Source organism: Carassius auratus, unplaced genomic scaffold (assembly GCF_003368295.1).
Source record: "Carassius auratus strain Wakin unplaced genomic scaffold, ASM336829v1 scaf_tig00215868, whole genome shotgun sequence".
Taxonomy (NCBI): domain Eukaryota; kingdom Metazoa; phylum Chordata; class Actinopteri; order Cypriniformes; family Cyprinidae; genus Carassius; species Carassius auratus.
Window position 1 is genome coordinate 50,370 of NW_020528283.1, and position 14,631 is coordinate 65,000.

General features: G+C 36.4%; 1 protein-coding gene across 3 annotated transcripts in view; it reads right to left on the reverse strand.

Annotated features, from left to right (window-relative positions):
* LOC113096082 (coronin-1C-like) overlaps positions 1-14,631 on the reverse strand; it is a 50,660-nt gene that overhangs the window by 12,648 nt on the left and 23,381 nt on the right. For all 3 annotated transcript variants that reach the window (XM_026261473.1, XM_026261475.1, XM_026261474.1), the window contains one exon: positions 9,015-9,214. In XM_026261473.1, coding sequence (XP_026117258.1) covers positions 9,015-9,214 — 200 coding nt within the window. The remainder of the gene's footprint in view (positions 1-9,014; positions 9,215-14,631) is intronic.

The following is a 14,631-nucleotide window of genomic DNA, read 5'->3' on the forward strand; positions in this document are numbered from 1 at the left end:
CAAGCTGCAAAAAAAAAAAAAACATACCAAGAACACTGGCTATCCCATGATCTTTCGCACTTCTTGTTTAGTCATAGACATTTGGAAGAAAGCGATGGCAGAAAAGACAAGGTAGGTGATACAAGGGCACTAGCTCTCTCAAGAAACCCCTCCTGTAACTCAAAGCCTCTAAAAAAAGGAAGATCAGGATGATGCACACATTAGCGGCTATATTGATTTAGTAACATTACTGGCATTTGGATTTATGGATCACTAACATAAGAGCAGAAGGTCATCAGTGATCATCGGCTTATGGATTCTAGATAGTCTTGCTTTGTTATTTATTAAGACATTCAGAGAGAGTATATAAAACGTGTCTGTGTGCTTATATATGCAGGCTTGTGATCACAAGGATGAGTAACTTGTAAAAAGAAAGAAACACAGCTATAGAGTGATTACATTATTCTAGATCTTTTGAAAGCCAAGTAAAGAAAGCCTTTTCACAGACATTGATAGAGTGCCTACTCATTAGAAATACAAACGAGTTACAGCAGATACAAGCAGATGTTTTTGTTTTTTGCAATGTTTTAATTGGCTGATCTTATGGTGAAAAAAGTCTGAGATTAATCCTGCATACATTATGCTAAACTTATATCATGAATGTTTATGTGAATTAATTATAGCTTACTAAAACCAGAGCCATCCAAAACAACCGCTGCAGTGCAGTAGTCTAAACTGTTGCATAGCAACAGTAGCAGCATTACTGCAGATCCCTCACCTCAAGAAACACAGATCTGCTTTAACCTATACAATCAATAAAACACATTTAAAACAAGATTCCTCAACTCAACAAAACCAAGTCAGAGACAGACAGAGAGAGAGAGAGAGAGAGAGAGAGAGAGAGAGAGAGAGAGAGAGAGAGAGAGACATGAAAAGGAGGAAATGAAAGAGACAGAAAGATGGTACACACTGGAGGTGACCAACAGAAAGTATTAGAGGCAGAGCCGCTTTCTGCAGTAGCTGAAGCATGTCTGTCTTATCTAGTCGGCATGGAAATTTCCATTTCCTCTGCAAGCCCAAGAGGACCCAGAGGCAGTAGACTATAGCTGACCTGACTGAAGCACCCCAGCAGCTGTCCAACCAGACGACATGTCAATTTACATCAGCCACACATACAGCCAATCAGGACTGAGAGGGCGGAGCCACTTGGGTGTCAGAATGAGAGCTGCTCAGGGCCAGCAGGTGTATGCATTAGGCTAATACAGATGACCTAAATGGAGGAGGATAGAATAGAGTAAAGAAATTAGGTAGAAAGATCACCAGATAAGACAGATCCTGCGATTTAACACAAACAGTTTACATATAGTTTATATATAATTATGATTTATCTACTAATCTAGTTTATTATATATATATATATATATATATATATATATATATATATATATATATATATGTATATATATAAAAGAATTAAATCACAAAGTGACTGACTTTTGCCATCTTGATTTATAGAAAAATTCTAAAATAAAAATTCTGTAAAGGACAGAAGAATGCATTATTAAAAAATATAAAAATATTCTGGATGAAAAACCTAAAAAATTGAGGAAAGTTAAATAAATAATAATAATAACAATAATAAACATGTATTTAATGATATGATATTTGTAATGTCATAAACATTTATATTTTTATAAATAATAACAAAATAAATCTCCTAATGACCACAATGGACCATAATGGAAACGTCAACCAAAAAATTCCCTTCACACTGCCCCTATTTTCCTCTATGCTCCTATCAAAGAATCTATTGGGCGCGAGCACTGTGCTTCAGCCTATGGAAAGAAAAGAGGAAATGGGTCTGGAAGGCTGACAGGCAGGGAGCTGAGGATGACCATATAAGGTAAAATCTACGGCCAGCAGCCGCCAGGGCTCAGTCAGTGCAGCAGGAACAGTAGGGGGCTCCTGGGATACAGACTGGGAATCAGAATGATACATCTATGGCCACACACACACACACACGTTAAGTTACATCTGCCCATGTGGCAGCACAGGATATATGGAGGTAGACTTTGAGGTAGAGAGCCTGAACTCTCACTTTCTTCCTGTGTGCCCCTTTTTCATGTTTCTCTCTTCTCATTCTGTGGTGTTCTTTTCCATGAAGTGACAGCAGGAATCAAATGGCCAGTTCAGTCGCGGAGATCTCAACAAATGTTCAACATATGGTTGGATCAATACTAAATATTTTAGCTTCAATACGATACTAAATCAATACATAAAGCGGCAAATGAACAGCCTCTGGTGACTGATGATATAAAACTAGGGCTGTAATATAGATTTAATTTCATTAATAACAATCCTTTGTAACCAGTATACTTTAAACTTTTCAGCAAAATTTTTTTTCCTTAATTTTTTTTGGCATGTGCAACAAAGGTTTTTTCCCCACTGTTTCCTCATTGTTCATCCAAACATATTTCATACGTGATAACTGTTTGTTTGTTCCGATTTAAATCTGTGTAAATGTCATGTAAAAAGTGCTTATCTTTTTTCATTTTATTTTAATAGCATAGTTGAACTCATTTCAAAATTGATGAACTTCACATTGATACTTTGAGAGCTGCACAATAATTGTTACATGGTTAAATCACAATTAATGTGCTCAAAAATTAAATAATCTTTCGGTCATAAAAAAAAAAAAATTAATCATAATTATTGCACTTTCATGTAAGCACAAATCAACTTGCATGGTTGGAAAATGCAAATGAAAGATAACCAATAAGTTGTATTACACTATTATTTGAGCAGAGTATCTCAATAGAGATTGCTAAACTTCAACTTGCATGGTTGCCTGTGTTTTTTCCATAATGCAGAGGTGTGCTCATTTTTGCATGGTTGGGAAGATTAAGTAAACCACTGGGCAGAAAATGTATGGATTTAATAGAAAAGCTCATTTCAGAATAAGCGGGCAAATATCACAGACAATTATGCTTAAATTGTGAGAAGTAGAAATCATGATCACTATTAAAATATGATTTATCCGGCAGCCCTATCTTAAACCAACATTAAACTGACTAGAGGTGAATAAAGACTTTATTAGGTCTTTTAGAGCTGCTTTGACACAATCGGTATTGAATAAAACACTATAGTAATAAAGGTGACTTGACTTTATGTGAAACATTACATTAATTGCACATCACATTGGATTCACATACTACATTGTTCAATAAATATATCTTCAGAAATCATTGTAATATGCTGAGTTGTTACTCAATTAACATTTCTGACAGAAAATGACAGACAAATGCTTTAGTCTTATCACACGTTTGCTTCCATCTCAAGGCTTCACAACGTCATTGTTTTAAACTTGAAATGATTATATGTTATGTTCAATATTACCCAACAAATGTTGAACTAAAAACATCAACTGCAGAAGACTGACTCAAATGACCATGTAGTAAGATTACAAGTCAAAACTTTGTCACTAAATACATTCTCTGGAAGTCTGGTTCCCCGCTACTTCAGGATTTGAGCTCTAAAGGGAAAGAGTTGCCAATATTATAACACAAACTGGTAGCATAAGCGTAAACGGGCAGTTTCCTGTGGAATGGTTAATATTTTGTGCTATAAACTAAATATTAGAGGTGGTCAGGCAGAAGGGATGAAAATTAGTCACCGTGGTCAGTGCGAATGGAAAGCATGGAAATGCAAGCTCTGCGGAAGGCTGAAGCTATCCATTTCCCACTGCTTCCTTCATATGTTAATAAAGCCATGTGAAGGGGGATGGTGTGGAGAGAAAGACAGACAACATGTGATTAGTTAGACACCTGATGGTTTCTTGAGAGGGAGAGACAATGACAGTGTGATACATTCTGCTCTGCCTCCCACACAAAGAATCCAACCACAGCCCACAGCCCCTGAAACTCCCCCCAGCTTCACTTGACGTCACTACTCCTTACGGCAAAACACACTCGAGTCAGTTAATACACATACAAATGTCTTCACTGAAGAGTGGGGCATCTCACCATGACATGCCATGTTCAGGTTAAGATGGAAGGCAACTCAGTCTAACAAGTATTAAATACATTTTTAAAAAGGTGTCTAAAACAAGCACAGTGAAAGCATGCAATATATATCTCTGTCTATCTATGTATAACAAAATTGAGTGACAACAAATGGTATTTCCACTTAATGATCACTTAAATTATTTGCAAACAACTGCAAAAAAAAAAAAAAAAAAAATCCAAATCCAATCCAAAATATAACAAATACAACGAAGTTTTGGCGAACATTTATACAATATGTGCATAACATTTAGAAGGTTAAATTAACATTTTTAAATAAATACAAAAAAAGCACACAGTTCAAAGCAATAAAAGTAATTAGTCAATTAATTAATTGTCTGGCTAAAAACAACAAAATGGCCAGCATTAAAATTCGATTTCACGAATAAATTGAAAATAAAACACTACAAACTAAAATCAATAGTTTTAATTACTATTATTGAAAAAAAAAAACATGACATGATATGACATGATATGAGAACGTTCAATGAAATTACTTATTTTGACCAATGCGGATGTCAAAATAAATAAATACAACTGAGGAGAACTACAGGAATGCTGTCCCAGTGTTGTGAAAAAATACGGGCCAACTAAATGTCAACCCAACCTTATTATGTCCCAGGACCTGCTGATACAAGTCTATCACTACCCTCATCAGGATAGTTCACAAAAAAAAAAAAAAAAAAAAAAAAAAAAAATTCTGTCATTATTTCCTCACCCTGATGTTATTCCAAACCTGTATGACTTTAGAGCATTAAGACAAAATATATTCTGTTCCACAGAATAAAGTCAATCAAACAGGTTCAGAATGACATGAGGTTGAGCAAATGATGAATTAAGATAAGCCTACTAAAACCCCAACACTGGCAACCTACACTTCAAGATCTTCGAACACTACCATACAGCTACCATTGCTCCCTGTTGGGAAACAATAGACAGACGCATGGGTGTGATGATTTTGGGGAATCAAGTGAGGATGAGGAGTTTCCATACTGATTTGAGAGGGGAAACAAAGAGTTGTGCAGAACCTGACATACGCACAGGGACAATAGCTCCCGCAGAGCCAGCTGTCTATTTGCAGGGGGCTTCTGGGAATGGGGCTGCCTGGGAAAACGGACCATGGACGGATGCACTGCTATACTGAATCAGAGCAGATACTAAGGGAGGGGTGCAAAGCATTAGATGAAACAGCAGGACAGCAGACAGGACATAACATAGACACAAAGAACCAAAAAAAGACATGGTGCGCATAAACTGAAGTGAAGAGTGTGATGCTATGTTTCGCTTGAAGGCTAAATGTAAAGAAACCTTATAAAAACTTATGACAAACCGTTCCAACTCACAAACCCTACCGATTTCACATACTGCAAGTGTGAAGCTCTGAACTTGTCTAAAAATGCAATATTTAAACAAAACTATGTAAATCTGTAGAACATAAAAGCAGTAACATACAGATTCTTTCACAAAACCTAGAAAGTCACAGCAAAAATGTTTAATCCCAGCTCATTTTTGTTCTACGTCAAAGGAACGGACAGATGGATCTAGCAATCTGCTCAGAGAAAAAACAACAGTGCGAATACGAGGAAAAACTTGATTTATATTCACAGATTAATATATTCACCTTGCACTTGCCTCACGCTTCTGAACATTAGGTTTGGAATGACAAAGGATTTATACTTGCATAATCCATCACTTTTTAAGATGACCAGAATCCTCAGCTTTATGAAGAACTGACAGTAAAACCAATAATACAAACAGCTTAAGAGTCATTTGTAACTGTACTCAGTAGGCTGAGCTCGTCTGGGCAGCCAGCTGAGCGTTTGACTGTGTCATCATTTATGAGCGGGTGCACGTGTTTGTGTGTGACGCTGATGACAGGCTTCGGGATCCAGGCGAGAGCATGGAGAGGTCTGGATGTCACAGTCGTGTCTAAGCGCTCTCTAATTACAGAGAAATGTTCCGCTTGTCAACACCACTGCTTTGGGTTGTCGAGCTAATCGCACCAGTTTTACCACAGTAATCTATGATGTACCAAATGACATCATCAGATTGTAGTAATGCTCTACATATGGCCACCTACAAAATACAAAACTCATAACTAAGTATTAAAAGGAATAGTTCACCCAACCATGTGATCTTTTACTTATCTATTTTATGGTCAACATAGAAGATATTTAAAGACATTTTTTAGTCCATAAAATGGAAGTCATTGGTAACCAAATCCAGAGAAGGCATCCTGATGTAAACCCGGAACCACTGATGTCACATGGACTATTTTAACGATGGCCTTACTACCTTTCTGGGTCTTGAATGTGGTATTTCCGTTGCTGTCTTTGCAACTTCTTCAAATGAGCTGGAAAAATCAGAGAATGAACCACAGACTTCAACATGCACAAACATGCACTCACTAAACCCATGAATGCTAAACCACTAAACCATGTACATAGCAGACAAGCTGACACACACTCCATTCAGATGAAGCAAATCTCTACCTTTGTAACACAAGCAGACGGCAGTCCCGTGACAGAAGGTTAAAGAGAGGAGTGCATTAAGCTCAGAGGTAACAAAATCCCTACAGGCCCGAGATCATCGTCACACGTAACAAATGACAGTGCGCTGCAGATTCAACTCACATATTCGAATGTTGTCATCATATCTGTACTCAGAAAGCCATTAGGAAAAAAGAAATCCTTACATCATTGGGTTACAAATAACGGAGTTAAACAGTAGTCAGAAGTGGAAATGCCAATACTGTGTCACAGCAGTGTTGATTATTGTCATTTTGGTAGCGATGCACCAAAATTTTTACAGAAACAATTTTTCACATTTTTTGAAAATCAAAACTGTAAATAACTTAAATTTAACAATCAATTGATCAATCAAATTTAATAATTAACACTCAAATGAAAAAAAAAAAAAATATATATATTTTCACTGTTTCTGCTTAATATTTTCAGTTGCCGAAATTTCACTGCAACTCTTTACATATTCAGCCTGGATAATGAGTGATTTTAAACATCTAACATGTTTTCTTCGCAAGTATGTTTCGCACGACGTGGCCATAACATGCTACCCAAAATTTCAAAGACTTCTGGCAGAATATTCTCCTCTTTTAACAGCTCTGACACAAACGGATCAAGGCAGACATCTGATGAATCATACCTGCCATCATCACCTCCATTTGTAGAGACGCAAGGTTGTCATTAAGTGTGTATAAATTCAAACACGGAAAAAGACCAAAAGCATCACAAAGCTGCAGTTAAAGCCAACTTAAGTGGAGGGTGCAGTGAAGATGCAGAAACAGCCTGCAAATCCATTTCATGGCTTGGCTTCTTGTCACAGTAAAATAATCTTTCCTCAGCTTCTTGTAGGTGTAAGGCTTCTTTTTGTGAAAAAGAGTCTGAAAAAGTTGTTATTTGCTGATAAGCTCCCTCAAATGAATTAGTAAGAACCAAAATCACCAAAACTGAATGAATAAGTTGAACGAATGAATCAGATGAATCAACCCTCTACACTGCGAGTAAATCACTCGTATATGCAACTAAATCTTCACTCTGGGCTACTAAATAATGTCTATCATTAGCCATTGCTAATAAATTCTTAGATCTTACTCAAAAGTTTGTATGTTTGTATGCTAATTACAAGTTTAGCACAGATACATTTTCTCTTGCTGAACTCGAAGCGCTTTGAGTTTGCTCTCCATCAAGTGATCTGTACTTTTTCAGTTCAGCTCAATAAATGTGCAGTGTACCTGTATTTGACATACCTTATAGGGATGTTAAATTTAACCGGTTAACCATTAACCGACCATTAAGAATTTTGACCGATTAATACAATCAGTTAAAATGTTTAAAAACTCAGATTTATTTTCAGTAATATATCATCAAAAAATTATCAAAAAGGTTTGCTGCACTGTTAAAATAGGCAATGCTGCACGTTTAAAGAAAAAAAAAAACATACGTTGCGTAGCCTATTAATAAGTCGCATTTTATTATTTCATTCAGAAAAAGGCCTAATGCCGACGCAAAATGTTTATGAACATAAACATAGTAAACATAGCTATGCTACTTTAGTTCCCCTCACTCCACAACAAACCCTTTATTTAACAGTGGCCTATTTAAAAAAGAACAATAATAAAAAAAAAATAGCCTACAAGAAGTTATAGCAACAAACAAAAAGCCAAAATAATAAAAAATGTATGCATTTAGCAGATGCTTTTATCCAAAGCGACTTACCATGCATTCAGGCTATCAATTTTCACCTATCATGTGTTCCCGGGGATCGAACCCCCAACCTTGCCCTTGTTAACGCAACGCTCTACCACTTGAGCTACAGGAACATTAATTCACAACATTAACATTTAGGCTAAAATGAAACAAACCAACATTGGGTCTCTCATTCGACATAAAATCGAATGTTTCCATATTCGCAATGTATTTTAATGTATTTGAAAAGATAGAGGGGGAGTCCTGCATACTAAGCTGTATCGACCGCTACATGTAAAATATATTCTCTGTTGCACTTTCTTGTCAAAATAAAGGAGTTAATTTAGAACTCTTCAGCTTTTAAGAACAAGCAGATGATATGGCGGTTTCTCCGGTAGTGGGTGGAACTAATGCGCAAACATCAATCTCAATGACTGGTGCTCATCTATTACTGTCCCTGTTTTGATTTCAGCACATCAGTAAGAGCAAACGCTGACAATGTGATTAATATTTATGAACCCAGCAGCTCATTAATACTTAGCGCGTTACATATTGTTAGTATAGTAGTAGAATTAACTATTATTATTAATAAAATTAATATATATTGCCAACGTGTGTAGAGGGTCATCTCCACTAGTTTGGTCAACATAATTTTTTAATCCTTCCAAACCAGAATTTGACTAACTATTTAAAACAAACAAATATAAGATGCAATGGATGTATAGCAAGAATTCCAAACAAACACAGTGTAATTTTACAGATCTCTCACCTTATTCAGAGGCAAAACCATGAACGCACCTCCTCCGCTGGCTTCCACAATTATGGCAACAAATTTGGGGTTGACAGCACAGAATGAGCTATCCCACGTGACCCGGGACACCCTGATGTCATCATAGCACTGGTCATTCTTCACCGCCTGGCCGAACACATGCCGGAACTTACTCTGTCGTACAACCCGTTTGAACATTTCTGTAGAGAAGAACAGGACGAGAACGATGAATGAAGCAATCACATGACATGAACGCTGTGCTTTCACTGAACAGATATGAGCCATATACAAGAAACACCATCAGAAAGGGTTGAAATCCCATGCATTCATATTAGCATTGTTAAGTAGATGTGCAAAAAGACTAACATTTAAGTAGTTACACTGCTATCTGTAATCCATTGATATTACAACACACATTTCAGTGTAAATGGGATGTTTTACAGTGTTTAAAGGGTCTTAATCCACAAGCTAGTTTTAATATAATCGTAAAACATGAGAAGTGCTGAAACAGTTGCACTAAAAGTCAATAAATTACCTGAGCAGAACAGTGGCATTTCAATACGAGTTAGTTAACTGCTAAAACTGCCAAACGTTAACATGGTTTCAAAGTGTGGCACAAAGAACAATGATGAAATCCATCTCAAAGACTCTGCATCAAAGTGCAAATCAAAGTGAGTTCAAAGTGGGACAAGCTCAATTTGACAGAACCAGATGGGTTCATTATCGCAAATGTGGAAAAGAACCAGAATTTACGTTTATCTGACGCTTTTATCCAAAGCGACTTACAATTGCTACATATGTCAGAGGTCAAACACCTCTGGAGCAATTTGGGATTAAGTGTCTTGCTAAAGTGGATTCGAACCTGGATATCTCACACCAAAGGCATGTGTCTTATCCACTGCTCCAACACCACCCCCAACCACCACCCCAGAATAAATCCCCACTCAAGAGCACATTACTCACTAGGGCTGTGCGATTAATTGAAATCGAAATAAAATTGCGATTTGAGTGTGCGTGATTTCTAAATCACTTTATAGCATGATTTTCTGCAGCCCTGACCTCCCGCTCCCGCATTATGTTATCTGAACCAATCAGGATACAGCGCACCTAATTGGAGCACGAGAACCGAGCAGACTGGGCATATGCCTAACTCCAGGTTCACACACTCTGTCTGTGATGCGTAGTTTTTTTTTTTTTTTTTTTTTTTTGAGCCCATGTTTACAGATCAGAAAGACTGAAAACACTGCACGCGGCATAGCCCCTAAAATGGGAATTTTACCAAGGCAACCATGCCATAAAATTAAAATTTTAACCCCGGCAAGCAATTTTTTAATCGGGGAACCTTCTGGAAACGCAATTGGGCTAGTTTTGGACTAGTTTTGAGAAGCAACTGGGCAGGATTTGTTGTGAAAACCTGGCAACCATGATCTGAACGCACGTGCTGGAGATATACTTCTAATTACAGGAGCGTCTTTACTGATGAGATGACAAAACATCCCTGAACACGGGTTCTATTTAATTTTTTTATTATCATTTTTTTGCCATATGCCTAGATTTTGTTTAACATCTTAGTGATTATTTTGACTTAAGTCTGTTCTAGAGACATGTTACAACTTTTTGATAAAGCTCTCATTGGTTTCCTTTTGGAAATATGTTTCAAATTTATACTGAATGCATTTATGACTGTAAAGCATGCCTGTGTGTGTCAAAATCGTGATTAAAATCGAAATCGCAAAATTGATCAAAAATCGTGATCGTTTTGGTCATATCGCACAGCCCTATTACTCACCCTATTTCACAAAGCAGACTCCATATCATCATCAACACATCACACTGGTTTCTATGCTATCTGTTTCGGCTTGCCTTGCATCAGGTTCTAAAACAAACCTGAATTGCAAGAACATTCTGTCTTCATGCCATTTTCCTAATGAAAACAACTAAGGCCCAACTAAAACAGTAGAAACACAAGGCTTGGATCGAGTCAAAAGACAAGAAATTGCTCGGGGTCGAGAAACAATATACTTAAGTCTTTAATGTTGTTCACACCCAGATAAGCACATTTAGACCTGCATATCAATTATATAGCTTCACAGCAATCTGGGCTGTTTCAAATCGCTTTGGCAAGGGTTCTTGCAAGGGAGACTCTGCACTTGATTGTAATAGTAAATACAGTAATATATACTGATACATATTGTCAATGTGTGGCCATAAGATTATTAGCATGAACAGATAGACTAATTGACAAACAGAAGTGGTATTTCCACTCATGTAAGTTCAAAAACAGTCAAACAACCTTGTCGACTAACAAGGGGTATGACCTGAAAGAGCAAGTTGCAGGATCTGAAAATAAAGGTTACTACATTTAAGGAAAACCATAAAAAAAATTATTACATTGGGGGAGTTACTGATTTTATTGTTAAATTAAATTACTAAAGTGACTAACTGAAATTAAAAATAAAAACTATAAAATAATGTTTCATATATATAATAGTATCTCTTAAATAGCATGCATGGATATAATGATCACAGCATTATTTCATTTATATGTTTAATGTATTTATAGGTTTCAATTTTTACAAATATTTTAACCTCATAACGTTTAATCAAAATGTCATAACTGGACTTCCTGGTGAAAATAACAGACTTCTGTTTTATTGTGATTTTTTTATATATTTTTATTCCGTTATATTTTTTTTGTATTAGCAGTCAATAGCAAACTGTAGAGGACAGGGTCCCCTGAGGCCTGTGGAACATCATGAAGGAATGAGGTCAGGAAGTATTTCCTGTTGGTGGGTGTGGCTGATTGACTAAGGGAGAAATGTGACCTTTGTTTCCTGACAACACAGTGTAAAGCACTGGTTTTACACCAATCACATGCTTGAAATTCTTGTCTAACCCCTCTCACCAAACACCAGGATCTTTTCGATAGCCCACGGTAAAGGAGACATTTCTAGCCATTCTAACTCTCATACACCATTTCTAATACACATCTGTCGATATGTATTCTATATGTCACTCCTTCATCTGATAGGACCAGTATTACTAAAACAGACAATAATCTGCTGTGCTGCATGTCAAAACTTTTAATGCAGCATTAACACAGGCCAAGAATGACTAGAGGGAAAAAAGACGCATTGTGACTTTCATTTTCTTTATAAACAATTGTGCTAGACAATGCAAGAACAAGTTCGGTCTAAAGAACATGCAGATGTATTATGATGTATAAAGGAACACACAAACAGTTGGACACTTATTTCTGTAATATTTTATTAACAGACATACTGAGGAACCTAACCTATACAGAAGATATGGTCATGAAGCTACATCTCACACTTCCTCCAGAACGTCAGAAGGCCTTGCACAGGGGCAATCCTGTAGAAGGCTCTAAATACCACATACAGTCCAAACGAACTCAACTGCTGCGATTTCCTCATTCTCACCCTTTCATTGCCTCATTCCCCATAAGCTGCTGAGGTTGACCACCTGAAGGTAACATGAGTTCAGAAAGGACGGCAATGTGTCAGGGAGCACAAATGGAACCAAAAAGGTTTGTTTGGGCAGCAGAGACTTCTCTTCACAACAAACTTCTCAAAAAGCAGCTTTAGGTTCAACAATCTTTGTGCAAGTATGGATGTAGAGAAAATCAGACAAATCTCTTCTTAGTGATCCAAACTGAGATGGACAAAAAATTACAAGAGTAAAAAGTTTAAATAAATAAATATAAAAAATAAATAAAAAAACAACAAAAAAAGGGGAAAAAAAGTAAAGATTAATAACTAAAAGTGGACTGGAGTAATAAATAAGATAAATAAAAAATAAATAAAAAGGGGGACAAAAAAAAATGCATCATGCATAACCACACCTGGCACAGAACATTTTTCCTTTGCAAGTCTCTGCAAAGGTTCTGTCAAACATTCAGTCTCGCCTGTAGCAACAATATGCTCGCATACGCATTCAGAGGCACTGCTCGCATTCTTTAGTCTGTTTTAATCAATCACTACATCATCACTCTGATATAAAACAAGCGCAATATACATTCCAAACAGAAAGGTTTAATTCAGAGCACATGTAAGTCAATAACTCATGATTGTGAAATGTATCATATGCCACACCTCAAAATCAAGATAAAATCAAAGCTTCCATCAAAGTGAATCACAGTTTTCCTCTCAATCCACTACAGAAGCAAGCGGCAAAACTATATAGCTACTATTATAAATCACCACAAGCATCCAACACTGCTTGCTATGCTTGCAGTGTAGATTATGTGTAAAGAGAGAAGAGCTTATAGTAGATTCATAGTCATTTCCTCTGGGAATCATGCCATATAAAGTGATAATCAGATGGTCTTACTGTGCCAGAAGGACAACCTCACACAAACTGCTCCGGAAAAAGATCCTGCCTAGAATGGTGTTCTGAAACAATAAACTGCAGTAAAGACTGGAGCGAACTCTAAGTGAACCTTTGTAAAATGCATTTAAATTCCAACGACGCCCAAGGGCTATATGGAGTGAACCTAACCAATCATGTTCAACACTAACTATTAACGAGATAAGATTATCTGACTCGGTCAGAACAGCAAGAAGTTAAACCTAAATCCAGTCCAAAACGGCTTTAAACAAATATGTTGGTGGATTTTAATGTGAGAGGACAACAGAAAAATTATATTTCACTGGAGGAAGCATTATCATGGATAACAAAAGTAAGAGATTAATGCTAAAAAGAATTAATAAAGAATTAGTTTAGTTTATTACAAACACACAGCATTTCATTTCACCAGACGTTAAGCGATGGACTAGAGTCCTGTGGACTGCTTGTGAATTATTGTGATATTGCCTTTGGAATCTCATTCTGACGGCACCCATTTACTGAAGAGGACCCACTGGTGAGAAAGTGATGTAATGCTTGAATAGGTTCTCATAAAGATACAAACTCAGTTACATCTTAGATGGCCTGGGGGTGAGTACATTTTCAGCAATATATATTTATATTATATTACATATACATATATACACACACACACACATATACACACACACACACACACACACACATATACACACATATATATATATATATATATATATATATATATATATATATATATATATATATATATATTAGGGATGTCAACGATTAATCGATGATCGATTAATTGTCGATAAGAGATGCAATCGATTAAGGCTATCGATGGTCGGTTAACCGATTCAATGTTGGGCTGCGTGTGGCTCATGCGCACTCAACACGTGCGAGCGGCTGTGAGTGACGGTGACGATATATAAAAGCATCATCATTCATTCACAATGTACAAATTAAGCTTTTAATGTGATTTAAACTTTAAAGTACATTAAAATAGAAACAACATAAAAGTTCTTCAACATTAAATGCAATAGAAATGTAGTTACTAATCATTTCATCAGATAACTGTTTTATATCGTGCGCTTTGCAGGGCTGCGGGACACAGTGACAGGACAGGTAGTCTATTCATTCCTACAACTTGATAATTCATTCCTACGAATTATTAATGTGGCAATTGTCCATGTTTCATTAAATTTGTTCCCTAAATAACCCATGATTTAAGTGAAATAAGGGAACAAATTAATAAATCGAACGAATTCTT